The sequence below is a fragment of the Schistocerca serialis genome, chromosome 1 (genome assembly GCF_023864345.2).
Source record: "Schistocerca serialis cubense isolate TAMUIC-IGC-003099 chromosome 1, iqSchSeri2.2, whole genome shotgun sequence".
NCBI classification, from domain to species: Eukaryota; Metazoa; Arthropoda; class Insecta; order Orthoptera; family Acrididae; genus Schistocerca; species Schistocerca serialis.
The window spans coordinates 1,138,704,400-1,138,719,459 of record NC_064638.1 but is presented as its reverse complement, the minus strand read 5'-3'; the positions used below and the strand labels follow the sequence as shown (position 1 = coordinate 1,138,719,459).

The window sequence follows — 15,060 nt, the reverse complement described above, 5'->3', positions numbered from 1 at the left end:
CAGCGGAATCTGCCGATCGTCCACTCCTGACCTCTGTGAGCTCGCTCACACTACTCTTCACGACATGCTCTGTGAAAATGTTCAGCCGAATATCGGACCGATGAGTAGCCAGCCATTCAGCTGTCTGGACATCTGGTATCCAGTCAAAGAGCTATCCGTTTCATCTCTGGTAATGACAGTACCGCTGCATTGTTTTCTTTCCTAAATTTTGGATTACCATAAGTTTCCTTGCTATTTTAGGGTTTCGTATACCCATGCACACATTCCTTGCTGGCAAAATGGATCCCACCCAAAGAAAATGCTGTTTTGGGAACTGCTGTTTACTCAGGTGACTTATGTTCAGTACAGCCTTCTAATTTGCCTGTAATGGCTTTATGTGTATATAGTTTCAATGCAATGTATGGATAGTTCTGAGAAACCTCTTATTAGTTCAGAGAAAAGTTTGAGAAACATTCCACTATTGTGCAGCTGCAAAATTATAGAGTTCTATTTTCTTGAATGTCTCAAGCATTGTATTCTTAATCTCGGGAAGCATGGTATGCTTTGTGAATAAGAAACTGTTGAGAATCAAAACTGGATGAAGATAGCAGAGGTTGAAAATACCACTTCAGTTGTAAATTACTTTATTTTCACACGACCGGTTTCGGACTGTTATAAGCCCATCCTCAAGAATCGTACCGGAAGTGGCAAAAGACGGGAGATAATTTTCACACGCCGCAACACACATAAAAAAGAAAAATCCATTTTTTTCTAAAAAGTTTTCAGAACTTTTAAAAAACATTCCGAAACCGCCGTCAGGTTAGGTGCTATGAAACCTATGTCAATGCGCAAGTGGCACCAGACACTACTACAGACAACTGCCTAAGTAGGAAATATATGAGGGCATTTGGAAATGTAAAGATACAATGGCTCGCAGTCCTTAAATAGAACATTTATTTAGAAAATGTCAGTAACATCTTATTAACTGGATTATTTGTTATCTCTCGACATAATCACTCCCGTTATCCAAACATTTGTTAAGTCGGTGCACAAGCATTTGTATCCCACAGTCATAGAAGGCTGCTGCCTGTTGTCGGAACCACATTTCAACTTCATCTTTGATCATCGTGGAATGATTTTCCACCAAGATGTGACCTCGGGTAATGGAAGACATGGAAGTCGATGGGCGCTAGGTCTGGGCTGTATGGTGGATGGTCCAATACGTTCCATTTGAATTGTTTGAGTTGTGCTTTGGTTACGAGTGCAGTGTGAGGCCGTGCTTTGTCATGAAGCAAGCGGACTCCACTTGTCAGCATTCCCCTGCGTTTGTTTTGAACTGCCCTTCGAAGACGTTTCAAAGTCTGGCAATATGGAGCAGCATTAATTGTCGTTCAAGGAGGCATAAATTCCAACAGAAGAATACTTGTCTGTCCCAAAAAACAGAAGCCATGATTTTCTTTGCTGAAGTCAACGTTTTGCATTTCTTGGCTTTTGGTGAATTCGAATGGCGCCATTGCATTGATTGTTGCTTGGATTCAGGTGTATGGTGATAAACCCACATCTCGTCACCTGTCACAATGTGATCAAGGAACTCACCACCTGCTTCAGCATAGTTTGTGAGGAAGTCAAGTGCAAAGCCCATCCTTTTCTTTTTGTGTTCTTCCGTTGACAGTTTTGGAACCCAGGGCGCACACAATTTCCTGTACCCTAACTTGACAGTCACAACGTCATAAAGAGTTGTCATTGACACGTCCGGTATGATCTGATGCAATTCTTTCAATGTGAGACGTCTATTCGCACGAATTGCTTCCTACGTTCACCAAAGAAGGGCATCAGAGATCACAGATGGCTGACCTGTTCTTCGTTCGCCATAAACATCGGTCCTACCTTCAGAGAAATGACGACACCATTTCGTTACATTTTGTCGATTCATAATGTTCCCATAAACAGAAACAATTTCTTTGTGAATATCCGCTGGTCGCTGACTGTTTGCATGAAGAAAACGTATGACGGAGCGCACTTCGCATTTGGCGGGTTTCTGAATCGGCGAAGCCATTTTAAACACGACCTACTCCAACCAGAAGCAACGTTCAACTGCCGAACGACCGTGAGGAGAAAGCTAACGGTTCAAGGTTAACAGCAGTGTTGCCAACTTGCTCTGCAAAACTCTTCTGTTCCTCTGGCGTACGGTGTATCTTTACTTTCCGAAATACCCTCGTATACAAATGACATCACGATACCTACGCTGTGCTGAGGTCCCCGAGCCCTGCGTGTACCAGGCGCAGTGTGCTGCCTATGAGCGCAGAACAGGAAGTGGCGGATGCGAACGAGGAGGCAAATTGGTAAACCAGAGTGGCAAAGGTGCTGCCACCTACTGACAGAGAGAAGAACACGGGGCCACTAGCCCGGCTGTTCACAATTGAATTGCTGTTTCCAGTACGACACCTGAGGATGGACTTATACGGGTAACACTCCGAAACCGGTCGTGTGAAAATAAAGTAATCTGCAACTGAAGTGGTATTTTCAACCTCTGTTATGACGCTCAGTTGCAGATGTTCTGCCAACAGGATTGTTTCTGGTTGAAAATAATATAACTTTGCAACCACTTGGTTACAACGGCATCATGATTTTAATAAATATTAATCTGTTTAATTTATTTAGTTTTGTTCATGGAACTTTGAGAAACGATCAGCTTTTCTCTTTAAAAATGAAGCTATAACCACATTGTTTTCTCGACGTTACTGTAGGCGATCAGCTGGGCACAGTAATAGGAATGATGACATCAGGAGCATTAGCTGAGAGCGCCGTTGGGTGGCCATTTATCTTCTACTTCTTTGGTGGACTTTCCATCCTTTGGGGAGTGATCTTATTCTGGTTTGGAGGGAATACCCCATCTGAACACAAGCACATTTCTAGAGCGGAACTTACTTATATTGAAGAATCTTGCAAGGATGTCTCACGTGAACAAAAGGTAAGATACAAGTTGTTTCTTAAGAAAAACGTATTTTTGTTGTAGATGTTCTTACTGAGACGGTTTTATGTGTGTTGTTTACAGAAGTTTCCAACGCCGTGGATATCGATTTTCACATCACTACCCGTATTTGCTCTCATAGTAGTCACTATGACACAGAACTGGGGAATGGACACGCTCTTCACAGAATTACCAACGTATTTCAGTAATTTTCTTGGATTTGACATTGCATCTGTAAGTAAAGCGGCTTACGTCATTAACTGTGTTTGGGTGTAAAATGTGTGGCAGAGGTCATTAACTGAGAAAATAATTGTAGAGTGCTTTCCTCCACTCTGATCCATTGCGGATATCAATATTCTGACGTGCTTTCGACTTTTCTGGTAACTTTATAAATGAGTCTGGAAAAATTATGGATGTTGTGTCGATTATCGAAACTGCTACAGATAATCAAAGAATGAATCATTGTGAAGCCAATCCGGCCCATCAGGATTTGGCAGCCCATATCACAGATGTTCGTCTAACGATGAAGTGAAATAAACATGTCCTACATATAAACAAATTTGCACGCCTTTTTGAGAGACAAAGCCAGTTTGAGAAATTTCAAAAAGTTATAATTTCTAATTCTAGGGTAGTTTGTATAATTGTGGATGTATCGCACGGTAATTATGCAAAGTCCTCAGCATTCCAGTCGAATATCAGAGTTTCCCAGAGTCATACTCCAAGTACCAAGAGATGATAAATATGTTATACTGTTTCTACGTCTACAACTACATATATACTCCGCTGGCCACCAAGCGGTGTGTGGTGGAGGGCACAATTCACGCCAAAGTCATATTCCCCTCCTCCCCCCCCCCCCCCCCGTTCCACTCACGTGTCGCTCGAAGAAAAAACGACTGTCTGAACCCCTTAGTACGAGCTCTAATTTCTCCTATATTTTAGTGGTGATCATTGCGCAATTTGAAAGCTGGTGGTAATAAGATGTGCTTTACATCCTCGGGGAAGATCGGATTCCGGAATTTAGCGAGCAGCCCCTTCCGTTTAGCGCGCCGGCTATCTGCAGATGTATCCCACTTCAAACTTACTATGAGATTTGTGACGCTCTCGCGATGGCTAAATGTACCAGTCATTAATCTTGCTGCTCTTCTTTGGACCTTCTCAATCTATTGAATGAGACCCAACTGGTAAGGGTCCCATACAGTTGAACAATACTCTAAGACTGGATAAACTAACGTATTGTAAGCAATTTCCTTTGTTGAAGGACTGCATCGCTTCAGGATTCTACCAATAAACCGCAATCTAGAGTTCGCCTTGACCGTTACTTGTGTTATCTGATCATTCCATTTGAGATCATTTCGAACAGTCACACCCAGATACTGGACGGATGTCACAGCTTCCAACGACTGGGCATTTATTTTGTACTCGTATATTAATGGGAATTTTCGCCTTGTTATACGCAGTAGCTTACACTTACTAATATGGAGAGATAACTGCCAGTCATTACAGCACGCATTTATTTTCTGCAAATCCTCATTGGTTTGTTCACAACTTCCTTGTGATACTTCTTTCCTGTAGACTAAAGCATCATCGGTAATCAGTCTAATGCCGCTGTCAATAACATCAACCAAATCGTAAAAAGCAGCGGATCCATTACGCTGCCCTGGGGCACACCTCAAGTTACAGATGTTTCTGTTGACGTCCCTCCATTCAGGACGACATACTGCTCCCTATCTGTTAGAAAATTTTCTATCCAGCCACATACGTCATCGGATAGACAGTAAGCGTGCACTTTTTGGAGCAAGTTACAGTGCGGAACACCTTTCGAAAGTCGAGAAATATGGCATCAACCTGGGAGCCGGTATCTAGAGTCTGTTGTATATCATACACAAAGAGGGACATCTGTGCCCCGCGTGATGGCTGTTTCCTAAAACCGTGCAGATGAGCTTCTTAGACTCTAGAGAGGTCATCATGTCTGAACACAAAATATGTGCCATGATTCTACAACTAATCGATGTCAGTGACATTGGGCGGTAATTACGTGCATCCGATTTTCTACACCTTTTATAGATTGCTATGACCTGGGTCTTCTTCCAGCCTGTGGAACTTTGCGCTGTTCCAATGATCTCTGACAGATGATAAGAATGGTGCTATATTTGTAGCATAGTCAACATATAATCATACGGGGATGCGGTCTGGGCCAGGTGCTTTCCTGGCGTGTAAGGAGCTTAACTGTTTTACAATCCCAGATACTCTAACCACTATGTCAGCCATCCTTGTGTTTGTTCGAAAATACTTCTCTAGCACTTGGTGGACAATACCTTTAAATTCCAACCAAAGATGCTCAGTATCTGTGTGTCCCGCGGTGAATGCTTGGAGCTGACTATGAAGTTATTCATTAATCACACTTTTATTTGCTTTCCCAAACAAGGAAACTCTACGCTGTTTCTATGATTTTTCTTTTTTTTTAACTTCCACTGACATAGAAGCCATAACGACATTATGGTCGCTAATACCTTCTTCTAGATTAACTTCGTCAAGAAGATCAGGTCTGTTTGTCGTCAAGATATCTAATACGTTCCCTTTCGATTTGGTTTTCCAACCAATTGCTCAAGGTTGTATGTTGAGAACGCTCCTAGAATAACTTTACACGAGCTTTTGCTTCTGTTCCCTGTGATAAACGTGTAATTTTCCCAGTCAATGGATGCCAGATTAAAGTCTCCACCTATAACTAAGGGATAATTCGGATATTTATTTCCTATGTACTCAAGACTTACCCTGAAACGTTCTGCGACGATTGTTGCGGATGCTGGTGGTCTATAAAATCATTCTAATACAATGGTCAGTCCTTCTCTGATTGACAGCTTTATCCAGACTATTTCACAGTGCGACCCAGCATCGATCTCAACTGCGTTTAAACAGCTTTTAACTGCAATGGACACACCACCTCCCATACCATCAGTCCTATCCTTCTTAAACATTATCCAATGCGAGTTCAAAATTTCACTGCTATTTATGTCTGGTTTCAACCAGCTTTCGGTACCTAATACAATGTTGGCATTGCTACTGTTTATTTCGAAGAGTAGCTACAGACACTTCGACAATTTACTAACATAAGATTTAGCGTATTTAAATTCTTTGGAATGACCTGTTTAGGTGAACCAACAATTTTTACAGTTGGCACACCCACATCAGTGTCATGAATTGGTAATTTTTCAGGCCAAGGGTTTGTTTCCCGTAGGGAGGAACCTCAATTAAGAAAACCTCCATGTGCACGCCACAAGTACTGTGTTACCCATGTAGCTGCTTCCTGTGTGTAGTGCACCCATCTATCGAGGGGCGTCCTACAACCTCCCTCTTTATAGTCGAGGAATGTACAACCATTTTCGTCACAGAGTCGACGTAGCCTCTGGTTTAGATTCTCCACTCGACTCCAAACCAGAGGACACCAGTCCACCCTGGGTATGATGCTGCAGATCGTCAGCTAGGCTTTCACTCCTCGAGAGCTGGAGGGCGCCTTCGCCAATTTAGACATCCGTCGAAAGGGCCCAAGGATCTCCTCGGATCCCAAACGACAGGCATCGTTGGTGCCGACATGTGCAACAATCTGCAACAGGCTACTCCCCGCACTCTCCATATCCGCTGGAAGAGCCTCTTCCACATCCCAGACAAGGTGCCCCAGCAAGCATATGGAGTGAACGTTAGACTCCTTCCCCGTCCTAAACGTTATGTTCCTGAGGGGCTCCATGACCCGCCTGACATTGGAGCTCCCAATAACTAACAAACCCCTACCCCTCGTGCCTGTCCGGACCTCGCTGAAGGAGCAGCCACTATCCTGGCAGAAGGTGCATTCTGAGCCAGCTCAGCCTCTCCCCCCCCCCCCCCCCCCCAGCATCAGATAGCACACTCAATCTATTAGCAAAGTGCTTGGGATTAGGCAGGCGCCTGCGTCCCCCATGCAGCCTTCGCCTGGAAGCTCGAGACCTCGACACAGTCCGCACCTGAGGTCGGTTTAGTGACAGAGAGCTGTGACATCCCCCCCCCCCCTCCCGCCCTGCACACCTAGTACAGCAGAGGTTGCCCCAGGCACCCCATCCCCACCGCACCTTAAGGTGGCACTCTGGAGCTTGTTGACTGTGGCCAACAAAGCTTCCAGCTGCGTTTGGACTGTGGCCAACTCCTTCTGCATCCTCACACAAAAGACACAGTCCCTATCCATCTAGCTAAGAACTTATTTACTATAAGAAACTTAAGGTAAGTAACTGCCACACAAGGTTAACAGCTACACTCTAGCCGGCAGAAAGGACACTCAACAATGAAAAACAATAAAAATGTATGGTAGAAGCTAGATCTGGTGCTTATTTTCCTGCTAGGGGCTATATGGTGAATACTAAAGAATAAGAGAGTCTCCTACAGTAAAATGCTATGGGCTGTGTAGTGAATATTATTAACGAATTAAACAGTAACCTACGGTAAGCTACAGCTATTGATTATCCCACGTATTTATAAATTAAACAAGCGTTTACGTACACGTGAATATGAACTAATAAAACTATAAAAACTGCTACCTGAAATGTACCGAGTCTAAATGACACTGACACTGACAGACGCAGGTACAAAACAAAACTTTTAGCTAGCAGTAAGAGTTCAGAATGTAAAGGACAAATACGAACTCTACTTTATATAAATCGATGGGCTTACAGTACGTACGATCACTAATGCCCACAGCAAGTGGTGAGGTGAGTTTTAGCTTACTGCTAACTAAACCGTATGTACGAAGGGCTCAGAAGTTGTATTGTAACACTGATTTACTCAGAAATTGTAGTTTTATTTTTTTAACACTAATTTACGAAGTAATTTTACGTTTGTTTAACTGTTAACGGTCGCAGGTTGCGCTGGTCAAACGTATACAAATGAGGTTAAAATTCACAGTCAGTGTTACTTTTCCCAACAAAACATATAAAAATTTCTCCTTCGATGTAGTGAGTCTAAATGACACTAATAAACGTGAATAGTGAGTATAGTACACTAACTTAAATTGATTAACCCTCGTATTTGTAATGTAAACAAACAAACGTTTACGTACCCGAGAAAAATGACCTAATAAAAAGTATAAAAACAGCTACCTTCAATGTATCGTGTCTAAATGACACTAATAAACGTATATACTGAGTATTATGCACTGACGTAATTGATAATCCCACTTATTTAACGTCAGTTAAGAATGTAAACAAACGTTTGCATACACGCGAAACTGGCCTAAACAGAAACATCGCTTATCTTATTCGGACGCAAAGAAAAACTGAAACCTTCAATTTATTACGTCTATCTGACACTAATGCACGTAAATACTACAGAATATACAGCAAAAACGATTACTAGCTAAATTTTGCCACAATTGAGTCAGTTGTGTGAAATGGCTCGAAAGGAGATGTGTACTGAGACGGATAGCGATATGCACCCACACTAATGGCGGCAGTATCGCGGACACAAGGGCAATGGGTTGGCGGAGCTGTCATTTGTACTTCAGGTGATTGATGTGAAAAGGTCTTCGTGGTGATTACGGCCGCAAGAAGGGATTGTTATTTATAGCTAGACGCATGGCATATTCTATTTCGGAAAACGTTAAGGAATTTAATTTTCTGAGATCCGCATTGCATTCCAGGCATTACCTGTCACCACAGACAACGCGGTGGGTGTTTGCCTTCACTTAAGGACCGAGAGCAGCGGTGTTTGCGTAGATTTGTTAGTGCTAACAAACAGGCAATTCTGCTTGAAATAACGGTAGATATCAATATGGGACTTACGACGAATGTATCCTTTAGGACAGTGCAGCGAAATTTGGCGGTAATGGGCCATGGAGAAGACGACCGACGCCTGTGCCTTTCAAACGGTTCAAATGGCTCTGAGCACTATGGGGCTTAACATCTGAGGTCATCAGTCCCCTAGACTTAAAACTACTTAAGGGGGGGGGGGGGGGGGGGGTAGGACGTCAAACGGGCCGACTTGGAGCAGGAGAGGCACCACAGGACATTTTAATTTCCACTGTCTATACTTTTACAAATAAATTCATAAAGCTTTGTCAGCATGACCAGCAAGGATTCAGAATTCACACTCATAGCAGTGGAAGTTCGAAAACATAACGAAGTATTTTTTTTTTTGCGTGTGAAATTTCATCATTTTTTTCACTTACTGATGCCAGCATTTGTTGCTATAGGTACACTTTTCTTCATAAGTAAGAGAGATAGTTCGATGAATTTTGCACATCATACAAACCATACTTAAAGGTGTATGAAACTCTAGAATTTTCCAAATCTATTAAAACTGTGGTAAAAATTGAGGTAATTAACTACAAAATTTGTGTTTTTTCTAAACATGAAGGTTAAAACACAACAGCTCATTCGTCTTTACATAAATCAAATAAATTGTAGAGTTTCATACACCTGTAAGTATGGCATGTATGCTGTGCAAAATTCATCGCAGAATCTAATGTATGAAGAAAAGTGTACCTATAGCAACAAATGTAGCTATTAGTAAGTGAAAAAATGATGAAATTTTACACGAAAAAAAATTATTTTGTTATGTTTCCGAACTTCCACTGCAATGAGTGTGAATCCTGAATCCTTCCTGGTGATGCCGACAAAGTTTTATGAATTTATTTGTGAAAGTATAGACACTGGAAATTAAAATGCCCTGTCATTCCTCTCCTGCTCCAAGTCGGCCCGTTTGACGTCCTACTCCCCTTAAACGTAACTAACCTAAGGACATCACACACAACAATTCCCTAGGCAGGATTCGAACCTGCGACCGCAGCAGCCGCGCGGTTCCGGACTGAAGCGCCTAGAAGCGCTCGGCCACAATGGGCGGCTGTGTGTGCCCTTGTTAATAGCATGACGTCACCCGCAGCGACTCTCCTGTACCGGTGAACCTGTCGGTTCCTTGACGACTGCAAAACAGTGCCTAGGTAAATGAGTCTCGATTTCACTTGGTCAGAAATTATGGTAGGGTTCGAGTGTGGCGCAGACCCCATGAAGCCATGGACTCAAGTTGTCCTCCAGCACTGTGTAAGCTGGTGGTGATTCCATAATGGTGTGGGCTGTGTTTATTTGGAATGGACTGGATCTTCTGGCCCAACTGATACGATCATTGCCTGCAAATGTTTATGTTCGGCTACTTGGAGACCAATTGCAGCCGTTCATGGACATCATATTCGCAAAAACCGATGCCACGTCACTGGGCACAATTATTCGAGATCGATTTGTAGAACATTCTGTACAATTCCAGCGAATGGCACGGCCATGATCATGTAATAAAACCCGATGGAGGCGACACTGCAGGTGTCAGTAAATTGCTTCTAGCAGGTGTTGCTGATGTAACTGTATCGTCCACATCTTGGGTCGATGAAGTTGTGGTGGTGGTATTCTCTGAAAGCTGCTCGCCCGGTGGGATTTAAATTGGGGGAGCTGTGTGTGCTGTCTTTGAAGGACCGCCGTCTGTAACGTATGCGGGCTTCACTCTCTCTACAGTGTTGTAGTTTTACTGTCTTGAAGTATTAAAAGTGAGCGAACTGCGGTGTAATACGCGATATGGTCCAGTGTAGGGTGGAACAGCGTCAACACGTAAGCAAATGTGCAACAACTGTAGAGGTCCTTGTGTAAAACTGTTTACTTGATGGCGTGATGGGCTGCTGCTGCTGGAATGAGTCGCTGCATTGAGCACCGCAGTGTTTGTGCGAACTCTTGCAAGACGCGGGCGGAGAGTATCGGCGCTTCTTGGTTCTTTACTAGGTAGGCGGGAACGCGAATTTGTTGTTCATGCACTAAATGACTCGATACTAAGTCAATATCTATTTTTACGGACTTCCAGCATGCTGGAATAGCTGTGAGACTGCAATTTCTGTCAATCGGTACAACGAAAAACCAGTCCAAAGTTGCAATTTCATTTTTTTTATTCACTCAATGACTAATTTGTGACTGGGACCCATTTTCAAATCGCATACAGGTAGCTCTTATCTGTATGCGCTGCACTGTTCGTTTGCACATTCTTAACATAGTTCTTGCATTTTCCGATATACCATTTTTGAGTATGTTGCGATGGATCGAAAATGGGTCATGGCTCGAAACTAGTCATTGAGTGAATAGAAAAAAGTGAAATTTGCAACTTTGGACAGGTTTTTCGTTGTACCAGTATCTATTTTTACGGTTATCCTTAACTCCAGTAATACACAGGCAATGTGTCGGTCCAGGTACTTTCTTGGCCAATGAGTGCTGCTTACAAAGGAACCTCCCCATCGCACCCCCCTCAGATTTAGTTATAAGTTGGCTACATCAAGGATACTACGAGCTCAGGAGTGCCATGGTCCCGTGGTTAGCGTGAGCAGCCGTGGAATTGGAGGTCTCTGGTTCAAGTCTTCCCTCGAGTGGAAAGTTTAATTTTTTATTTTCAGACAATTATTAACTGACTAACTCTTATGTTTTCATCACTTTTTTGGGAGTGATTATCACATCCACAAGAAAACCTAAATCGGGCAAGGTAGAAGAATCTTTTTACCTATTCGCCAAGTGTACAAGTTAGATGGATCGACAACATATTCCTGTCATGTGACACACATGCCGTCACCAGTGTCGTATAGAATATATCAGACGTGTTTTCCTGCGGAGGAGTCGGTTGACCTATGACCTTGCGATCAAATGTTTTCGGTTCTCTTTGGCGAGGCACGTCCTTTCGTCTACTAATCGCATGGTTTTGCGGTGCGGTCGCAAAACACAGACACTAAACTTATTACAGTGAACAGAGACATCAATGAACGAACTGACAGATCATAATTTTGCGAAAATAAAAAAAGTAAACTTTCACTCGAGGGAAGACTTGAACCAAGGACCTCTCGTTCCGCAGCTGCTTACCCTACCACGGGACCACGGTACTCTCGGGCTCATACTCTCCTTGATGTTGCCTATCTTGCGCGTAGACTACTCAGTTTGTATATTTTGCTTATTTTTTTCGTAGTTCCAGACAACTTCTTCCTGTTTTCTCGATTGATCTGTGTTCAGTTTTCCAAGGCCTATCCACTGTGCCAACTTATAACTAAATCTGAGGGGGGTGCGATGGGGAGGTTCCCTTGTCAGAGTGTTCGATACAGTCGTTTCACGATGCTGTTACTCGCTAGTACTTTTTAGTTAGGAGATGTCAGATAACTTTATGAGCTCGGTAAATAGTGAGCAGTCAAACTAACAAACGTGATCTGTAGTTACTGTTAGCAGAACACCGAATCTGCCGATACATACTCTTTTAGCATCAGTAGCGTCAATGAGAAATTGCGGTTTGTTGCTTTATGTAACACCGCCACAAACCGGAGAGTCTGGCACTATTCCTGTTGTAGCGCACATATATTGATTAAGTGCCGCAGAGAAAGAGTGGAAAATTGCGTCCGCCTCCTCTATTCATACGGATAATGGTAAATTATCATGTGCTGCCAAACCACACTTTGTGTTGATGTCATATCGTGCGTAATGGTTCTCAGAGCAGCTTCTGACACACCAGTTTACGAAAGCGCCGCAACAATTCCGTCAGGCTTCTGTTTTCGATGGCCTCTTCATTCAGGATTAGTTGCATACGTTGTCACTTAGGTACTGACTGGCGCTTCATTATTATGTCTCTAAAGTTTTGGTACAGCTGTTCCGAGGTGCGCTGCAATACTGTGTCTCGTACCACTTTAACCAATTAGTCATCCATGTTGGCGAAGATTGGGTTCAATTTGTCTTTGCTGTTACATACGCCACTTTGCTGGAAGATGACGAACCATTATGTCGGATGTGCTGTTTAGAAAGTCGGTAGCCGTACTGAAGCTGTTGTTCAAATGGCTCTGAGCACTATGGGACTTAACAGCTGTGGTCATCAGTCCCCTAGAACTTAGAACTACTTAAACCTAACTAACCTAAGGACATCACACACATCCATGCCCGAGGCAGGATTCGAACCTGTGACCGTGGCGGTCGTAGGGTTCCAGACTGAAGTGCCTAGAACCGCTCGGCCACACGGCCGGCGAAGTTCCGTCGCAACGAAAAACGCCTTTCTTTTAATGATGTCCATCTCAAATCTTGTATCATTTTTGTGACACTCTCTCCCATATTTCGCGATGATACAAAACGTGCTGCCTTTCTTTGAACTTTTTCTTTTGCAGGTAACACACACTCTAAATCATTCTAGTCGACCTGTCGCACTGTCGATGTGTTGTTGTTGTTGTGGTCTTCAGTCCTGAGACTGGTTTGATGCAGCTCTCCATGCTACTCTATCCTGTGCAAGCATTTTCATCTCCCAGTACCTACTGCAACCTACATCCTTCTGAATCTGCTTAGTGTATTCATCTCTTGGTCTCCCTCTACGATTTTTACCCTCCACGGTGCCCTCCAATGCTAAATTTGTGATCCCTTGATGCCTCAAAACATGTCCTACCAACCGATCCCTTCTTCTAGTCAAGTTGTGCCACGAACTTCTCTTCTCCCCACTCTTATTCACTACCTCCTCATTAGTTACGTGATCTACCCACCTTATCTTCAGCATTCTTCTGTAGCACCACATTTCGAAAGCTTCTATTCTCTTCTTGTCCAAACTATTTATCGTCCATGTTTCACTTCCATACATGGCTACACTCCATACGAATACTTTCAGAAATGACTTCCTGACACTTAAATCAATACTGGATGTTAACAAATTTATCTACTTCAGAAACGCTTTCCTTGCCATTGCCAGCCTACATTTTATATCCTCTCTACTTCGACCATTCAGTTATTTTGCTCCCCAAATAGCAAAACACCTTTACTACTTTAAGTGCCTCATTTCCTAATCTAATTCCCTCAGCATCACCCGACTTAATTCGACTACATTCCATTATCCTTGTTTTGCTTTTGTTGATGTTCATCTTATATCCTCCTTTCAAGACACTGTCCATTCCATTCAACTGCTCTTCCAAGTCCTTTGCTGTCTCTGACAGAATTACAATGTCATCGGCGAACCTCAAAGTTTTTATTTCTTCTCCATGAATTTTAATACCTACTCCGAATTTTTCTTTCGTTTCCTTTACTGCTTGCTGAATATACAGATTGAACAACATCGGGGAGAGGCTACAACCCTGTCTTACGCCCTTCCCAACCACTGCTTCCCTTTCATGTCCCTCGACTCTTATAACTGCCATCTGGTTTCTGTACAAATTGTAAATAGCCTTTCGCTCCCTGTATTTTACCCCTGCCACCTTTAGAATTTGAAAGAGAGTATTCCAGTCAACATTGTCAAAAGCTTTCTCTAAGTCTACAAATGCTAGAAACGTAGGTTTGCCTTTCCTTAATCTTTCTTCTAAGATAAGTCGTAAGGTCAGTATTGCCTCACGTGTTCCAGTGTTTCTACGGAATCCAAACTGAGCTTCCCTGAGGTTGGCTTCTACTAGTTCTTCCATTCGTCTGTAAAGAATTCGTGTTAGTATTTTGCAGCTGTGACTTATTAAACTGATAGTTCGGTAATTTTCACATTTGTCAACACCTGCTTTCTTTGGGATTGGAATTATTATATTCTTCTTGAAGTCTGAGGGTATTTCGCCTGTTTCATACATCTTGCTCCCAGATGGTAGAGTTTTGTCAGGACTGGCTCTCCCACGGCCGTCAGTAGTTCCAATGGAATATTGTCTACTCCGGGGGCCTTGTTTCGACTCAGGTCTTTCAGTGCTCTGTCAAACTCTTCACGCAGTATCATATCTCCCATTTCATCTTCATCTACATCCTCTTCCATTTCCATAATATTGTCCTCAAGTACATCGCCCTTGTATAGACCCTCTATATACTCCTTCCACCTTTCTGCTTTCCCTTCTTTGCTTAGAACTGGGTTTCCATCTGAGCTCTTGATATTCATAAAAGTCGTTCTCTTATCTCCAAAGGTCTCTTTAATTTTCCTGTAGGCGGTATCTATCTTACCCCTAGTGAGATAGGCCTCTACATCCTTACATTTGTCCTCTAGCCATCCCTGCGTAGCCATTTTGCACTTCCTGTCGATCTCATTTTTGAGACGTTTGTATTCCTTTTTGCCTGCTTTACTTACTGCATTTTTATATTTTCTCCTTTCATCAATTA

General features: G+C 42.9%; 1 protein-coding gene across 1 annotated transcript in view; it reads left to right on the top strand.

Moving 5' to 3' along the window:
- Positions 1-15,060, top strand: part of LOC126455925 (putative inorganic phosphate cotransporter) — a 59,331-nt gene that overhangs the window by 22,155 nt on the left and 22,116 nt on the right. The window contains exon 3 of the mRNA XM_050091687.1: positions 3,035-3,184. Coding sequence (XP_049947644.1) covers positions 3,035-3,184 — 150 coding nt within the window. The remainder of the gene's footprint in view (positions 1-3,034; positions 3,185-15,060) is intronic.